Source organism: Poromitra crassiceps (assembly GCF_964638095.1).
Source record: "Poromitra crassiceps genome assembly, chromosome: 29".
NCBI lineage: Eukaryota > Metazoa > Chordata > Actinopteri > Beryciformes > Melamphaidae > Poromitra > Poromitra crassiceps.
Window position 1 is genome coordinate 11,308,664 of NC_139641.1, and position 18,644 is coordinate 11,327,307.

Below are 18,644 nucleotides of genomic sequence, written 5' to 3' on the forward strand. Positions count from 1 at the left end.
GTGGTGACGTGACGTGGAAGCCTATGCGACACTGTGTGTAGTTCTGGATTAGCTTAGCACGGGCTTTTTACTTCTTGGGCTCGCATTTACGCTTCAAAACTCATGAAAGTGGTCCTCATGTGTGAAGATTATCCCGCTGAACACTGGTTCGCGTTTGATTAAGCTTGCGTTGCCCAGAGACCTTATTTGAAGCATTGCGCCAGAAACCCATAGGCAGAAACGGTGAAGAACCATCAAGAAAAATACATCATCCCTGCAGCTCTCTATGGTGATGTGGTAGTCAGTGTGTGTGTGTGTGTGTGTGTGTTTGTGCGCGCATGCTTCTTTACACACCTGCATCTCTCATGTAATGGATCTCATCAAAGACGACCCAGGCCACTTCCCTCATGATCTCAGAGCCTCGGTACAACATGCTCCTCAGGATCTGGGGGGGGAAACAGCAGAGCACCTTGTCAAACCTACTGGTTCTGCCTCCACACAATACCAAACACACAGCAACTTTTTGGAAGCATCTGATCCTGGTCAGTGGTCAAAACAGCTTGTTTAGTGCAGTAGGGGCATGTGGGAAAAGCGGCTGCCAACTGAAGCGATCTTGGTCAATACCGCATCAATTTCAAAGATTTCTGTTCACGTGACTTCGTTATAAATAGAAATAAATATATGAAAATGGAGTGCAGGTTGAAAAATGCCGAAATTCTCCTTCTCTTAACTCAAATCAACTCAATAACTGTGTCAAGTTAAATGAATGACAGCAAAACGGTTTAAAAAGTAAAGTAAAGTCCCACTGATTGTCACACAATGTGTCAAATTTGTTCTCCGCATTTGACCCATCCCCTGGGGGAGCGGTGAGCGGTGAGCGGCAGCAGCAGCAGCTCTGGAATCATATGGTGATCTAACCCCCCAATTCCAACCCTTTTGATGCTGAGTGCCAAGCAGGGAGGCAATGGGTCCCATTTTTATAGTCTTTGGTATGACTCGGCTGGGGATCGAACTCACGACCTCCCAGTCTCAGGGCGGACACTCAGACCACAAGGCCACTGAGCTGGTTTACAGTTTTGTGTGAGATCATGTGCAAAAATAAACCAGCGTTGTTTTTGGGTGAAGTTCTCCTTTAAAATGACTCCAAACGGATTCAATCAAGTGCAGTGAACAGGGATTTCTTGATGCAGAAAACGTATAGAGAAGGTAAACATTGACCATCTGCTTATATTACAAAGAGTATAATGACACAAAGCGGGTTGAAAATCGGCAAACGCCTTCGTTTTAGGCTCAAGATGCCCCCATGCTGCCCAGACGTAACCACGCCCCCCTACCTCTGTGGTCATGACCAGGCACGAGGCGGTGGGGTTGATGGTGACATCGCCCGTCATCAGGCCGACATCCTGGAACTCTTCGTACATCTCTCTGTACTTCTGATTGGACAGGGCCTTGATGGGGCTGGTGAAGATCACCCTCTGCTTCTCTCTGAGGGCCAGCGCTATGGCATATCTATAAAGCACGGGAGATCAGAGTGAAAAAAAACTGAATCATTTGTGTCCATAAGTTCATGGATTCAGTGCTTTCCTTAAAGTCGAGCTGAACCCAAAAATGACTTTTCTTTTCTTTCAGTTCAAATACCTGGGTATGCAGTGCACCTATTTAATAATGTATGCAAAGAAAATCACAACAATCTAATTTCTTTAGTTTTTCACACTTTTTCAAATCAAAAGTTCATTTTTCAAGATTTCATTGATAACAGTAATGTACAGTTTGCTGACGTCACCTAGTACTATCAAATTTCTACCCCATTTCAACCAATCATGTCATCACATGCAGCTGTCAATCAAATCTTCATTTCAGGATAATTTTCTCTTCCAAATGAAGTAGAAAATGGCGCCTAGTGCCTGTCATCTGGCAGAATTCCTATCCCATAAACTAACTACTAACTTGGCCAATTGTTAGAAACATGAACAAAAAACAAAAACTATAATCTCTAAGAATGCAAAGAAATGTAACTGGCTCGTTAAAACGCGCATTCCAGGGATATCGTATTTACAGAAATAGCGTAAAAGGCGCGCGCTTGAGAGCGTTTGAGAGCGTGGTTGTCAGGGGTCTGCTCTCGGAGATTCCAGGCGGGCGGGCAACACCCATTCATCGGATTGTCCGCTCCCTCCGCACGAAGCAGCTGGCTGCCTGGTACTCCGCGGATCCCACTCGCGTAGCACGACAACACGCTGAATCCCACTCAATTTGGGGGTGGAACATGCCATGATTGACCAATGCCAAAGCCAGTCGACAGAATTGTCAAATCAAATCATCGACATGATACTATGACCCGCCTCTCAATTTGTCATCTCAGACAAATTATGTTTTCAGTCTGAAACGGACTGCGACGCACGTGACGATACGGGTTCAGTTCGACTTCAATAATAATAAAATAATAATACATAAGTTTTATATAGCGCTTTTCTGGGGAACTCAAAGACGCTTTACAATACATAGAAAAGTAATACAGTAAACAAACTAAATAACAAGAACAAATACAGATACAAAACAAATACAAATCAATAGATTGCAGAGATGGAATGGTGGTTAGAGGTAAAAGTCAGGCTGTGTGTAGATAATACTAACTCGGCACAGACAGTCTTGCCGGCAGAGGTGTGTGCAGACACGAGCACAGACTGGTTGTTGTCGATACACAGGATGGCCTCACGCTGGAACGGGTCAAGAATAAAGGGGTATTCCTGCAAGACAGAGAAACCATATGAGAAGCAAGCAAAAAATAAGCCTCAATCCCAGTTTATAACCACACCAGTAGAGTGTTAGGGATGCACACATACCACATTTAATGCCAATACCGATTCAGACTACGGAAAATTAAGAATTGGCTAGCGATACCGCGGCGTGTACTAATCCGATACATTATTTAACTGAACAGTGCAGGCTTACTTCCTTAGTTTGGGGGTCAATAGAGAGCCGCAGGAACGAGTCCGGAAATCATCGATGCTAACACTCCTGGTTCTTCACCGTTTTCGCCTATGGGATTTTTGAATGGGTTTTTGGCGCAATGCTTCTAACAAGGTCTCTGGGCAACGCAAGCTTAATCAAACGCGAACCAGTGTTTAGTAATATCATCTTCACACATGAGGACCACTTTTATGAGTTTTGAAGCTTTTACGTGCCGCTAAACGGGCGGCTAGCTAGCAAACGGCTAAATGAGACTACACTGTTGAGTCGACGGGGATATTATACGTCAATTATACGTCATCACTTCAAAGGACGAACACAGAAATTCTCTTTCCCTCACCTGGTTCAGCCCGGGGTAATCAGTGCACAGCAGCGCACACATCAACACAACAGTCCAGGTTGAGTGCTGACGTGACAGGGAAGCCTATGCGACACTGTGTGTAGTTCTGGATTAGCTTAGCACAAGCTTTTTACTTCTAGGGCTCGCATTTACGCTACAAAACTCATGAAAGTGGTCCTCATGTGTGAAGATTATCCCGCTGAACACTGGTTCGCGTTTGATTAAGCTTGCGTTGCCCAGAGACCTTATTTGAAGTATTGCGGCAAAAACCCATTCAAAAATCCCATAGACAGAAACAGTGAAGAACCAGGAAGTCCGCGACTTCTGTGTTCTGACTACAAAAATATGTCATCCCTGCGGCTCTCTATTGCCAATTTCTTTTAGATAAAATCCTTGTTTTACCCACTATTTGAGGAATGCAGGCATCTATGGTTCCACAAATGCATAAAATAAAGACAGTTAGCTGTTATTTCTTACATGTTCATCATGGCTTCGTGTATCAGATTTTAGTCTCGGATCAAATTTCCAATACCAATATTCCATTTTTAGTCTGTGCCTCCCTAGCAGAGTGCACAATCTACATTAACTCCTCATAAAGCATTACTGTGTTCCAAGTGAAAAGAGTTTGTAACATTTCATTGTGTTATGTGTTTATCTTTTAAGAACCGTGTGCATTCTGGTGTTAAAAGTGAATCAACGTTTCAAAATTAAACCGAGCACTAGAATAACCAAAGTAAAGGCCTCCTCCTGTACCTTAGCTGCTTTCCCCTGCCGAGGTTGGAGTGGTTTGTAGTCGTCGTTGGCAGGCAGAGCCACCTGTTGGGGAATTACAGCAGTTTAATCAAATGAAGTAAGACAAATAAAATATATCTAATATATATATTTAATTTGCTTTCTTTTACCTCATGGCAGGATCCTTCCACAGTCTCGACTTGCTCCACCTTCACTTGGGGCATGAAATCTGCAAGACTGGGTTAAATAAAATAATAAACACTGTTATCCAAATAACACGTTTTTTTTTAAACCGTGTCAGATTCTGGTCTACTTCAACAGTTTTGCGTAATAATAACGCATCATGCACAGATTTATGAGGTTGTATCTTACTTGAGGTCATAAGCAGCCGTGTCCTGACGAGGTTTCTTCCCAAACACCACCTCGTCTGTCGCATCGTAGTCTGCCTCCCTCTTGATCTTGGCAGATGGGCCTGTATCCTTGTCATTACCATTTTTACTTATGGTTTTCCTAGTGGAGAAAGGAAACAGACAGATGCAGTATTGCTGTTCACTGCAGCTGGGAGATTATGATTTATTCAGAGAAATGTTGCAACCTAGACCAACATTTGGGCACTTGTTTGTCTGACTGGTAAGATAATACTTCCCAGTCCTACAGAAGACTGAATTGAATGCAGTTACAACCCGGGTGGGATATTAATACCTAAACCTGGCTGTCAAATGGGTGTGGTTTTGAGCTGGTAAATTTGTTGGGCCCACCAGGTCAACCAAGGTCAACCAAGTTTGCCCAAACCGGGGTATGCCCATGCACCTGCACCTGACTACCCTCTGTGTACATCTGACTGACATGCCCCCTGACCACTTCAGGGAACCACTGAGCAACGTAGTCTGAAAATCTTCAGAAGTTTCACTTCTTAGGAAATCATTAAATATTGCAGCTTTTTTCCCAAACAGTCTAGAAGCCAAGCCATGTAACATTGGTGATATTTAACGTTAGCCTTTAACACTGACTTCAAGATGTGGCTTAATTAGAATTGGCTAAGTGGCTGGCGATACGTGTCTGTCTGTGGTTGGCGGCGGACAAGTGGAGCATCATCTCCAGAGTCTAGTAATATAAACAAAGTGGCCGAGACACATAGGCTAGTACGTTAGCTGTTAGCTCAAAAAGCTAATTTCCCACCCTGACCGTAACAACAACAAAAGTCATAAACACGTGTAATTGGTCTAACGTTAGTTCAATACATGCATACGATCAAGGCAGGTACATTAACTTAGCTATGTATCATCCTCCTAAACGAGCTAGCTAACCCAGCTGTCTAGTAGCTAGCGTTACTAGCTTCCTTACTACAGGGACTGCCTTGTTGCTGCCTGGCAGTGGAAGCACGCATGATGCTCCGTGCATGCTCGGATTTCTGGATTTCAAAGTTGTTTTGCCAACGAGCTACAAAGAAACTTGACCGGGGCGAAAAGACCAACACTTACCCCGTTTCTGGTGCCAGAGAAGCCGGTGTCTTTTTGATAGATGCAGTTTGTTGTTCATCATCAAACACGCTGAATAAACCGTCCCCAAACGCGTCTGCCATGATTATTTAGCAGCGGCTATAACACAATTCCCACAATACACCACGAGGAGGAGGTTGAACGGTTTACTTCCGCTTAACCTCGCGTCACCAGGCTCTTCTCGGCGAGAATGGCCTCCTCCGTTCACAAGTGATTTTGTCACCCTGCCTGGTTCCGGTGTCATGCCGAGTTTTGCACCCCCGCCGAGAATTGCACCCCCACCATAATATTTTGGGACTGTTTTAACTTAAAAAAAATAAATAATCTCGGCAGGTACAAACCGCCGAGATTTGCATCCCCCTCCATAAAGCCAGGAGAGATCCCCAGGTCTCGAGGTCATCTGTACCCGGATTTTAAGCACCAAAGTCGGCTTCCATGAGCCAGAAGAGAGCCCCCAAGCATGGAAGTCACCTCCACGTGGATCTAATGCATCAACGTCGGTCTCCTGAGCCAGGACAGACCCCCTGGCTTGAGGATCACGTCTACCCAGACAATTATATCATTTTTAAACAGTTAATTTTCCGTATAAATCATTACAATATGCTCCCGGTAGGTGGGGATGCAATTCTCGGCGGGGGTGCAAAACTCGGCATGACACCGGCCTAGAGCCCGCCCTAGACAGGAAGTAACAGCGGATATAGCTCGTCAACTTTTACGTTAACTTGACAATTAGACACAACGTATCGATCAGAACGGCAAACAACAAAACAAAAGATGGACGTACCGAACGAAGTTTTTGAAGAAGTTCTTGTAGAAACATTGCGGATTCACAATCTCACATCTTTTAAGCCAATACAGAAGCTTTGCATCAGACAATTAATCGAGGAAAGAGACGTCAAGCTAACGACAACAAAGACGTTTTTTGGCGCACTTCTTTCCGGTGTTCATTCTGGTTCCGTGGTTGGTTTACGCCCCCATGACAAAAAGCGGGGTGAAAGGTGCCCAGACTACTTCCGCTACGGCAGCCGTGCGTGGTCCAAATTTAGTGAAGCGACCTGTTTGGGAAGACGTACGAATTAGCTGTTTGCCTGGTTCTTGTCTTTATTTCTTGTCATCAGCCTTCAGCAGCAAACCGATGACTTGTCATCACATAGTTGCTTAGTGGGGCCACGATCCGGCGGCGTTTTAGTGACTGAATGGGTGGAAAGAAGAAGAAATCAGCTGCTGCGGCCGTCGCTGCTCCGGTGGCCCAGCCGGCTCCTGCTGCAGCGGGGGACGGCGTGGAGAAACAGGCCAACAACAAGCCAGCCAAACCGGCCAAAGAGAATAGATCCAAAGGTGATGACGACCACGATTGCAGAGCCAGTTGGCTTCAGACTAACGTTGCGTTTGTCTCTTTGTCTGTGTTCTGATCTGTACTGTCCTGCTCCCAAGTTTCATCCCCTAATCAATAACGTTAGGGCTGTAGCTACGTACAGTTCAGTGGTTCTCAACCTTTTTCATAATTGCTAATTAGTCCACATTAGACCACGGACCGTCCATTTGATCAGATTGTTTCTTGGGCCCAAATCTGAGAATATCTGTAGGCTATTTGTATTGTTAAATCTGTCCAGAACTCCATGTAGAGAGATAACAGTGAAACTATGATCAAAATAGCAATTATTCTATAGTCTATGTTTATTGTAAATTAAATGATGAAATTGAAGAATTCAATATTCACAAAATGCATAATGTCCTCTTCCTGCACCTAATGTAGCTCTTCTCCGATATCTCCCCTCTGCCTTCCTCTCTACCTTTTCTCTTTAGCTAATTTGTCTTTACATAGCACTCAATTTTCTTGTTATTACACACTTAGACCAACTCGATTAGTATAACATTGGCAGGTGATACCAGGAATGAACAACATTTGAAAACAAATTCTTCTACAACTATACCAGTCTCAATTCCTCACCAACAGTAACTTATCTCAACATTATGCCAATGTGGTTGGCCTAACATTAAGTCCAGCTCAGTGTCTTCTTAGCACATGCACTAGAAAATTAATACTTGATGCTGTTGACTGACACAACTATTTTCTGCCTGCAGCTCCGAAGACCTACAGCCTTGCTAACAGCGCCCAGGTAGACACGGGTGGAGTCTCTGACAAGTCGATCCTTAAAGTAAGTAATCGGTGCAGTAACTGTAAACATGCTCTCTCTTGCCGGAATCTGTCTCAGCCTCACTCACATATTGCAGCTATTTCCTGGTAGTAAACTGATTGAACAGAGAGCATCAGTAGCCTATTGATGGATCATGATCAGTGTTCGCATTCAGTCTTCAGTCTCGTCTATTTTGCCTCCTCTATTGTCCTCTAGCACAAATGTAATCACTGCGAAATCAAACTCCTTTATTTAATCCTGAAATATCCTTATTTTCTCATTACATTCAAGAATAGGACGAATCAGCGTGATGTCACTGCCACCCAAAAATGCGTAACCCCGTGGCAGTTAACTAGTATGAGTTGTGCCAAACAAACGTTAATATCTCAAAAACTATACATCACATCGCTTATATTTTGACATTCTGAGTGAGAGCAGAATTAGCTCAAGAGTTTGATGTATAATATATGCATCTCGTGTTAAAGTTGTGTGAACTGTCACAGTTTTAAAAATGTCAACAGAGTTAACCGGCTAGAGTCAGACACTCACGCCTCGCGCCACTTGGGCTCCATAGGGTTCCATTGCCGTTGCCACCCAGTGACGCGGTTAGTTTACCAAAATGCTGCTCGGCTGATCCCTCGTATTGTCCATTAAAAATAGCATAACTTTAAAAAAGTATGTTAGTATCATGGGGTTTTAGTGATTTATTCATGTGTTGATTCATGGAGACAATAGTAATTAAGGGATTTGTCATGCCTTTTGTACAGTTTTACGGGTTATTAATGAGTTATTACTGGAAGGTTCCTGTCTGCCTGAAGTCTGTATTAAATTAGAAAGTAAGGAGTCAAAAATTAAGGGGTGTTCAAGGGTTTTTTGATGGGGTCGGTCTCCCCCCATTACAAACGTCCTCAACTCATAGGGGATTTTGCATGAATTAAGTGGTGATTTAATGTAAGTGTAAGATTTCTTTAAGGAATCACTGGTTTGCATATCATGGAATCATTCCATTCTGCTAATGAATGGACTTGAACTTTACCACAGGTTGTCATCCAAGCTGACCTGGAGAAGAAGATCATCAAGCTGATCAATGACTTCAGACAGGAGGATGGAGACAAAGGACCAATATCCGGGAGACTCACAAGCAAGAAACTGCTGGTTAAGATAACACCGCGCGTCTTGACTGTTTTCACCATTGATAAACAAGCGGCTCGATGGATGTGGTGTTGTGACTGTTGTTGTGTCTTTATTCTTCCAGGACCTTTACACCGCTCTGCAGAAGTTCAAGTTTAAAACGGAACACATCGAGGAGGCGATGAAGAGCAGCGTGCTGTACGGAGGGGATCTCCACTCTGCTCTCGACTGGCTCTGCCTCAACCTCAAAGATGGTATGATGAACGAACGGGCAAGACCCAACAGATGTTTAGATGTTCTTTCAGGACATGAGGCGCGCTCAGCACTGATTATGTTCTTGACCGATTCTCTCATCTCCAGAGGAGCTCCCGGAGGGTTTCAGCCAGCAGCTGCAGGAGGAGAGCCAAAGGAGTCGTCGGCCCAAGTTCCAAGCTCCTGTCCAGCAGAAGCCTGCACCCCCCAACCCCAAAGCACCCGACAGCCCCCCCAAGGAGACCGCAAAGGTGAGTGTGGGTACTTAGTAAATAGGCAACGTTCCGCTGTTTGCATGTAGTCTGCCATCTCTGTAACACAGCACAGTTGAGAAGTGTTCACAATACAAGCCACACTTTTAATCATCTGTGAGCTTCTGTAAAGCTGCTAGTTCTCATTATAAAAATTCTCAATGTTGTAACAGTTATTAACCTTGATCGCGGTTCGCGGTCTTAAAGGGATACACACACAAATGCTGCATCAGGTATCAATGGGTTAAGGTGTGGGAACCCTGTACTTGCAAATGTGTGTTGCATGGACAGATTTCTGTTTAGTTTTTTGTTCTATTTATTTATTTTGCTATTGCTGTAGTAGCTCACGAGCATGGTGTTTGTCAGGTACCAGAGAAGGATGAGGCTGCAAGCATGAAGGATTGGATCTTAAGATATGCAGAGCAGTCCAGTGAAGAGGAAGAGGAGGAGATAGAGGAGGATGGAGGAAAGAAAAGTGGACGTGATCCTGAACAGGATGAAAAGTTTGACCCGGTAAGAGGAGTTTCAACGTGGAATTATTGAATAATAAACGGATGTAATTGGGCTGTAAATATAGAGAGTCAAAGTGAAACGTCACTTCCTGCTTTCTCCCTGTACCAGCCCTGCGAAAAATATGAATATGAATGGCGGTGGACGGAGAATAAGGTTACTTTTTTGATCTCGTTTGAATTGTGCCACGGGGTGCCAACGCTAATTTTGTCAATTTAAGACATAACTTTGCATGTCAAGAAAGTCACAGTTTGTCATCAAACTGAAATGTAGGCGTTGGTTTCGTATATAAACTACATAGCTCGTGGAAGCTCGTGGCATGTCGCCGGTCTTCAGCTTTGCCGGTAGAGAAAGTGACGTCACTTAGGCGACAGTGTATGTAGTCTTTCTGATATATAACTTCTAGTGCAACAGTTTGGCGACAAACTGCGACTTTCTTGACATGCTAAGTTAGGTTTTAAATTGACAAAATTAGCGTTGGCACCCCGTGGCACAATTCAAACGGGATAAAAAAAGTAACCTTATTCTCTGTCCACCGCCATTCATATTTTTCGCAGCGCTGGTACAGGGAGAAAGCAGGAAGTGACGTTTCACTTTGCCTCTCTATAGACACAGTCTAACGAAGTTGCGATGGTATATAATTATGCGATTGTGGTATAAGAGTAGGATGTGTGGTGTGCTCGTTGTGTTAACAGTGTGTGTGTCATTACGTGTGTGTAGAATGACAGGTACCTGGTGCTTTCTGCTCACCTGTATGACGCCAGGGAAATGGCAGTCGCTGCCAAGACCAAAAAGGACAAGACTGGCCAGAGAATGGCACAGGACAGGATACGCATCATACAGCAAGGTGCGTGTACTGACACACACACGCACACACACACACACACACACACACACGCACACACACGCACACACACACACACGCACACACACACACACGCACACACAGACATATGCGGGCGCACACACACACACACACACACACAGATCAAAGCTTTCTTCAACTCACTTTTGACTTCATAGAGAGGCAAAGTGACCGCCTACTTCCTGCTTCAGCACTGTACCAGAGATTTTCATGCGCCATTTATTTTCCCATACACATTTCGTAAAATGCGTATAAAAATAGTTTTACTGGTTCAAACCAAACGGTACAGATATATTTATGACAGGAGAGATCGCATAACATTTCACTGGGAGAAAAAAAGTTAAAAAAAATGCGGGTTTAAAGAAAATGTTTTTTCAATGTTTTTTTTAAGTTTTGGTCGGAGTGAAATGTTCTATGGTCTCTCCCGATTATAGCGTCAGCTGAACCGTTTGGTTCGACGAAGCAAAACTATTTTATAAGCATTTTACGAAATGTCTTTGGGAAAATAAATGGCGGATGAAAATCTCTGGTACAGTGCTGAAGCAGGAAGTGACGTTCCACTTTGCCTCTCTATGTAGAACCACAAATAAAAATGGTTTGCCCTACTTGTAGAAATGAAGCCACTGGAGTCCCACCCCATGTTCACTCCAGCCATAAAGGTGGTGGACGCACCCCAGCAGGAGAAGAAACCCGCTCCTGTCAGTGAGCAGAAAGAGGACCTGGGCTTCGGCCTGTTTGAACAAGCTGAAAAGCCTCCTCCAGAGAAAGGTACATCTCTCAAACTTTACGCTGCATTCATGTGGTGTCGGAGTAATCTAAAAAATGAGACCCCAAATGGGAAAATTCACGTGAACGTACGCTCAGGTCGGAACTTGGAAACTTGAGTGAAAATGCTGGTGCACGACTTGACAACTTGATGTCATATACGCAGAAACGTGGCGGGCGAAAGTAGATGCTTGTTGATGGTAAGGAACTTGCTCACGTTTTGCGCACATGTAATTTGTATATATGGTATTCCCGTTATTTGCTGTCCACGTAGAGTGGACTACATTAGTTAGAAAAGTTATCTATGAGCAACAGTAACTCAGTAATATATTAACTTATTACTTATAGGATTTCAGTAATATTGTTCCAGTTACTTTGTTAAGTAACTCAAGTTACAAATTGAGTTACATTTTATTAAATCAAAGCATAGCACATATTTTAAAAAGATACAATCATTTCCTAATCAAACTGTGTGTGTTCTTATGCAAATAAGCACTATAGATGACAATAACAAAGGAAAAGGATAACATTTAGAATTTTGAATGGTTTACACTGACTTCAAGACGGTTGATTTTCCGGGATGATTCCGGGGCAGCGATGTCATTCTGCTGCTGCTGTTATTTTGGTGAAAGTAATGCAAAAGTAGTGTAATAAGTAACAAGTTACTCTACACAGACAGTGATATTGTAAAGTAACTTATTACTTTCAAATGAGAGTAACTAGTAATATGTAGTATATTACATTTTGAAAGTAACTTGCCCAACACTGATGAGCAACCCGGATTTGGTTTCCACACTCCGATCATCCCGACACCACAAGCAGAAGAACGACTTGCCAACTCGGAAAATCAGACCGTCTGAGGAGCACATGAAGGCAGCATTAGATGAACTGTGTCAAAAACAGGATCAAAGTGTTTTACAGAGTAACACAGAGATAATAGCCATTGATTCAGGTTCCGCCCCTAAAGATTTAAGCCTAATATTAGCTACAGTATACAGGTATATACCATTTTTGCTTAGGCCACACACAAATCACCAACCACAACCAAACTTAAAATGATGACTTATGCTTTTACCTAAAGCATGTGGACCAAATTTTATTAAACTACGTTTACCAGATCAGAATATACAGATTATATGTTATCTCTGGTGGCCCCCCATGGGATGCACTTGAAATGCTACTGCAGACATTTTTGATAACCTGTGCTGATGGAGTTACAGCCAGGTTTGTATAAGTTCAAATAACTAAACCCCAAATCCAATGTTTGAACAGATGATGTTGTCGGCTGTTAAATACTGCTCGTTTATCTGCAGTTGTGAAAAAGAATGAGCCAAAGGACATTCGCAATTTCGACTACACGGCTCGCAGCTGGACAGGCAAGTCTCCCAAACAGTTCCTCATCGACTGGGTCCGAAAGAACCTGCCCAAGAGCCCCGCGCCGGCTTTTCACAAGGTCCCAGCTGGGAGATACTGGAGATCCAAGTAAGTGAGAGAGAGTAAAGTAATAAGCTTTTGCACACCAAGTCCGTATTTTCGTCCGAAAGTGACGCACGAAAAAAAAAAAAGAATACGACCTAATTTGTGTCAATCATCATTGACACACCGAGTCCGACAATTACGTCCGTCATTTAAGTTTTCGGACGAAGTTCGATTTTCTGCGTTTTTCGCATCAGTCAATAGATTTTTGCCAGCTGGGACCCGTCTGTGTTTTCAGATGATGGATTAAAAAACACGCATACGAAAACAATCCGACTGTGTGTGCAAATACCTTAAGTGTGTGTGTGTGTGTGTGTGTGTGTGTGTGTGTGTGTGAGCGTGCATGCATGCGCGCGTGTGCTCATGTTGAGTTACCTATATGCATGTTCATATGTGGTTGTGTGTGTCCATGTGCCAGGGCTGTCATGATACAAGAATTTGGACTTTTGATACATATTATAATAACTAATAGTGACCAAAAGAACACTACCAACACAATATGGAATGGCTCAAAACAGAAAATATGTTTTAATAATTTGAGACACAAATCTCCAACTTATGTGACCATCACATTGGTATATTCACAAATATATATACTGTATATTCATCAAATAGGAAAAATAGTCACTATAATAACAATATAATAACTGCTTTTCCCCCCTTTTGAGTTCAACATCGTTTCTGCACTTGACCTTTCCCACCATTGCTTATGTTAGGAGCAAACGTTCAGGGATGAATTAAAAATTTTCACTGACCTCTGACCTCTGACTGTCTTCTTGTTGTTAATTAGTTCGGTTTCAAACAATTTCGTGCTGCATGGAATGAAGAGTGAAATAACGTGCGGTACCAAATATATTTGTCATCTAGCCCGTAGATTGTAGTGCTATTTGAGATTTCTTTTTTTTACTCCATTGTCTTTGTTATTAGGAATACGATCAAATTGATGACTAACAAAGCTCAGAAGCATTTTAAATATTGATATCATGGTGGTATTAAAGTATTAGTAATTAATTATCTGTATGTTTGTGTGTTTGTATACATTGTGGGATGCACGATATATCGGCAATCATATCGGTATCGGCCGATGTTAGTCATTTTTTAACATATCGGTATCGGTCCGTTGCAATGTTAATATCGGTTATCGGTATCAGCCAAATTCTTCACATTGAGATGAAATAATGCAGTAAATCTATGATTTATGGGCTTTTACAAATGTTTTTGAAATAAAGAAATGCATTACTTTTTCAAATTCAGTGTTTACATGTGTTTTTCAGTATCTACAAAATTTTATTATCATAGAAATGTGTTTTTATACAGATCATATCGACATCGGTAAATATCGGTTATCGGGCATAACAGCAATGTTAATATCGGATATCGGCATCGGCCAAAATGTTCATATTGGTGCATCCCTAATTTGTGTTTGTATTGATATGATGTCTTTGCACCGGGCAGGGTACGTGTGCAGAGAGTAGATGATGTTCTGGAAGTGTGTCCCACCATCGTGACTGAGGACAGCATGCAAGCCCAACACCTGGGGGCCACGCTGGCACTCTACACCCTGTGCAAGGGACAGGTAATGCTCCTGACCTAGCTGCGGTTAGTTAGCCCAGTGTTGCTATGATAGGCTATGCACTTTGTCATTCAGGACGTAGAAATAGTCCAGTCCTGCAAGTATCTCGGTGTCCACCTGGACAGTAAGCTGGACTGGAAGAAGAACACAGATTCTGTGTTCAAGAAGGCCCAGTCTCGACTTTTCCACTTGAGGAAGCTTAGATCGTTTGACATCAGCAGGTCACTTCTTCTTCATGTGTTCTACCAAGGTATCCTAGCTAGTGTCCTTTTCTATGCTGTGCTCTGCCTCACTGTCATGGACACAAATAGGATAAACAAAATGATTAAAAAGGCTGGCTCAGTGATTGGCCTTCCCCCTGATTCCTTGGCGATCACTATAGCCAAGAGAACAAGGAGAAAACTGAACTCTATTCTTTCTTTTGAAGGCCATCCTTTGTATAATGTATTTAATGCCCTGCGTAGTTCGTTTAGTAATAGGCTTTTGATGCCTCGGTGCTCTACTGAGCGATTTAGAAGATCCTTTGTTCCTGCTTCTGTAAAGTTCTTTAATGAACACTGCTAGCTCTGCATTGTGAGGCTCTCTCTCTCTCTACTGTATTATTGTTATTGTGCTGTATGTTACTGTTTCCTGTTTGTGTATCTGTACTCGCTCTGGTGGCAAACCATGTTTCCCCTCGGGGATTAAGAATAAACACCATACCATACCATTCAGCAATTTATTGTTGTTAAGATGATTTAAGATGTGCCATTGTGTCATGTTAGTCGATAGACAGATCTTTTCCAAAAAAAATAGAATATCATGGAAAAGTTAGTTTTTTCCCATAATTCCTTTAAAAAAGTGAAACTTAAATAGATTATAGATTCATGACACACAAAGTGAAATATTTCTAGCCTTTATTTGTTTCATTTTTCATCATTTTGGCCTACAGCTCCAGAAAACCCCCAAAACAGTATTTCAAGAAATCAGAATAGTGTGAAGAAAATCAGCAGTTACTTCTCAGTTATGACTGACTCCAGCCTCAGTCCACTCCCTCTGAATCTCCGCCAAATTTTTTGAATCGTCTTTGCTTGACAATCCGCTGAAGCCCACGGTCATCCATGGTATTTCCACGATATTCAAATTTTTTGGAAAGGATATGTAGTTCATTCACTTTGGATTAAAACGTTGCCAAAAGCAAGTAAAGACATTCCCCGTAGCCATAATACCCCTCCTCTCCCTCTCAGTCGGTGCACCAGCTGCTTCCTCCCACCTACAGAGACGTGTGGCTGGAGTGGCGAGACAGCGAGCAGCAGCGGCACGAAGAGAGCCGCACCGCCGCCAATAAACCTCGAGACCAGTTCATCTCCCGCCTGCTGACCAGGCTCAAACAGCAGCAGAGCCAGAACCAGAGCCCGGGGCAGGAGGAGGAGTGCCAAGCCCAGCCGGGGCTGCACGCGCCTGGGGACGAAGAGCCCGAGGAGTCCTGGGAGAGCCTGGCTGGTCTGGATGTTGTTGGAGAAGGAGGAGAGGAAGCGGAGGACCAGAGCCAGCAGAGAGGGGGGAGGAGGGAAGAGGCAGGAGCATCTCAGGCGGCCAGGGAGCTCCTCATGAAGCTGCGGCAGTCCCCACTGGCCCACAGACTGAGGGTAAAAGTCTTTGTTACTTCTTCATGTTATACGATTTACCATACTTAGACCAGAGATTCCCAAAGCGTGGCCCACTGGAGGGCTGTGAAGGTACTGCAGGTGGGCACCTGCGAACACACAGTTTTTGCGGGAGTTTACCTATTTTTAACCCTTTCTCCCTCTGTGATCCTGATTGGTTACCAACGAATTACTAATTTCTCCCATTAATCTCCCGATTTCATAATCATAGAAATCAAATGGTTGTAGCGGGCTCAGTTTTACAGCCAGAGTGAAGTATCATTAAACTAGATGACCTAAGACATCCATTGGTACCAACCAGAACCATGTCATGCTAGCTTGTTGGGTTATTATTATGACCATGATATCAGAATGAGATAACTTCCTTAATCTTTACAATACCATCTTTCCCATTCGTTTTCATTACTTATTAAGATTTTGCTTATATTATTGTAGTACTCGAGGGTTCCCCTCAGGGGGAGCTCTAGGGAAAGTACTGAGCACTACATGTATCCGCATCAGGGGATAAACAACGCTCCAAATTGTGGTGAGAGAAAACCAGGGGTCCCTTGACCTCTCACCTCAAGATAGCTGATTGAAGATGGCTTCTATGGGTACCCCCGAGTCTCCCCTTTACAGATATGGTAGCATTTTTCGACAAGGCACCAGGAAGGGGTGCACGGCACGTGCATTTGCCAATACCCCATGTCTGTCCATGGAGACATTTAACCCATTGATACCTGATGCAGCATTTGCGTGTATATCCCTCATTTGTGTGTGTATCCCTTTAAGACCGCGAACCGCGTGAGGGAGATAATAACTGGGTTTAATGGTTTTCTCCTCTTTGATCACAGTCGCCCACTCTCATCCCAAAAAGCAGAGGTTGGATAGAACAACGTGTCGCTAACGTGCACTGACACATAGGATGACCTCATTCATTTGGCATGTAGGCCATGTTGAGTTGTGCTTAATAGCATTAACAACTTGTGGACTGATTTTTTGTTTTTTTTGTTGCTCATCATCACAGTTTGTCTCAACAAATATAGCATCTGTGTTACGCGTGCAAATAGGCTACTTCTGATGAGTAAGGGGGAAAAAAATTGGGATTTTGGTTATTTTGCCTACATTTTTGTATGTGGATGGATTATGAATTTGCACTGCATTTCGGTATGCCCACGCCCATGTTAGGTTTATGAAATTACAAAATAGGGAAACACTTCATCTTAGTCTCGTGATCAGAATTGCGATTACAGGGTTGGGTGGTGCCGGTTGGGAATGGCTGTTTTTGGACCTTTTCCGGGGTTCCTCCTCTGTTGCAACCCTCCGGACATGCACACACACCGAACGCAAATTCATTCAATTGTTTGCACCTTCCAGGCAGAACGGCAGCGGCTCCCCGTCTTCCAGCACCGGCAGCGTGTGCTGGAGGCTCTGCAGCGCCACTCTGTGGTGGTGGTGGCCGGCGAGACGGGCAGCGGGAAGAGCACTCAGATCCCGCAGTACCTCTTGGAGGAGCTGTTGACGGGGGGCAGCGCGGCGCAGCCCTGCAACATTGTGGTGACCCAGCCGCGCAGGATATCTGCCATGAGTCTGGCCAGCAGAGTCAGCCAGGAGCTCGGCTGCGAGGACGGACCTGGATCTAAGGTGAACATAATAGTCCCAGATTATTATAAGGCTGGGCAATATATCAATATTATTATATCAATATTGTGATATGAGAGTAGATATTATTTTAAAGGCTGCATTACATTTAATTGATTTCATTTTTGAACTTAGCAGACTGTTGTAGTTGTCCTATTATTTGCCTTTACTTAGTCATTATATCTACATTACTAGTGATGTGTTGCATGTTCTCCCTGTGTCCGTGTGGGTTTTCTCCGGGTGCTCCGGTTTCCTCCCACCATCAAGAAAGACATGTATGTTAGGGTTAATACTCCTGTCAGTGCCCCTGACCAAGGTACTGGCAAAAGAACTGGAGTTGGTCCCCGGCCGCTGCACAGTGGCTGCCCACTGCTCCTAGTTCTAGGAAGGTTCCTAGTAGAGGATGGGTCAAATGCAGAGGATGAATTTCCCCATGGGGATAAATAAAGGATAACTTAACTTAACTTATTATTTATCAAAAATCTCATTGTGTAAATATTTTGTGAAAGCAGCAATTGTCAGGGAAGGAAACCCTGTCTTTACATTTTATTTTGATCACAGTCTTGTTTTAATAAAAGTGCTTGTACATGTGGCTTTGACTTACAAGTGAACATTTAGCCTATTTCATAGAAAGTAGTACTGAGATATACAGTATCATGTCTAGCCCCAGCCCTAATAGATGATACTGTTAAACTGCTCCCATAGAGGCACCGCTGTATGTAGAAGCTTTCAAAATGCAAAATTATTGATTGATTGCTTATTGATTGGTTGTTGATCATTATGGTATCTGTTCCATAATGATCTATGGCTCTCAAGCTGAGGAACTGTATGGAATTAATGCCTGTGTATAGCTCTCATTATGTGACGATACAATTGGATTGGATAATACTAACTGTCTAA

General features: G+C 43.3%; 2 protein-coding genes across 2 annotated transcripts in view; one reads left to right on the top strand and one right to left on the bottom strand.

Moving 5' to 3' along the window:
• The window catches only part of LOC310800175 (exosome RNA helicase MTR4-like), a gene marked incomplete at its 5' end in the record, with an annotated part of 33,110 nt that extends 27,510 nt beyond the window's left edge, over positions 1-5,600 (bottom strand). The window contains 7 exons of the mRNA XM_083662759.1: positions 334-424; positions 1,314-1,488; positions 2,611-2,723; positions 4,040-4,102; positions 4,189-4,255; positions 4,391-4,528; positions 5,500-5,600. Coding sequence (XP_083518885.1) covers positions 334-424; positions 1,314-1,488; positions 2,611-2,723; positions 4,040-4,102; positions 4,189-4,255; positions 4,391-4,528; positions 5,500-5,600 — 748 coding nt within the window. The remainder of the gene's footprint in view (positions 1-333; positions 425-1,313; positions 1,489-2,610; positions 2,724-4,039; positions 4,103-4,188; positions 4,256-4,390; positions 4,529-5,499) is intronic.
• Positions 5,601-6,713: 1,113 nt separating this feature from the next.
• The window catches only part of LOC310800052 (ATP-dependent RNA helicase dhx29-like), a gene marked incomplete at both ends in the record, with an annotated part of 18,878 nt that continues 6,947 nt past the window's right edge, over positions 6,714-18,644 (top strand). The window contains 12 exons of the mRNA XM_083662640.1: positions 6,714-6,855; positions 7,603-7,676; positions 8,697-8,810; positions 8,911-9,040; positions 9,147-9,289; positions 9,656-9,802; positions 10,520-10,646; positions 11,277-11,432; positions 12,743-12,911; positions 14,361-14,481; positions 15,705-16,106; positions 17,481-17,747. Coding sequence (XP_083518766.1) covers positions 6,714-6,855; positions 7,603-7,676; positions 8,697-8,810; positions 8,911-9,040; positions 9,147-9,289; positions 9,656-9,802; positions 10,520-10,646; positions 11,277-11,432; positions 12,743-12,911; positions 14,361-14,481; positions 15,705-16,106; positions 17,481-17,747 — 1,992 coding nt within the window. The remainder of the gene's footprint in view (positions 6,856-7,602; positions 7,677-8,696; positions 8,811-8,910; positions 9,041-9,146; positions 9,290-9,655; positions 9,803-10,519; positions 10,647-11,276; positions 11,433-12,742; positions 12,912-14,360; positions 14,482-15,704; positions 16,107-17,480; positions 17,748-18,644) is intronic.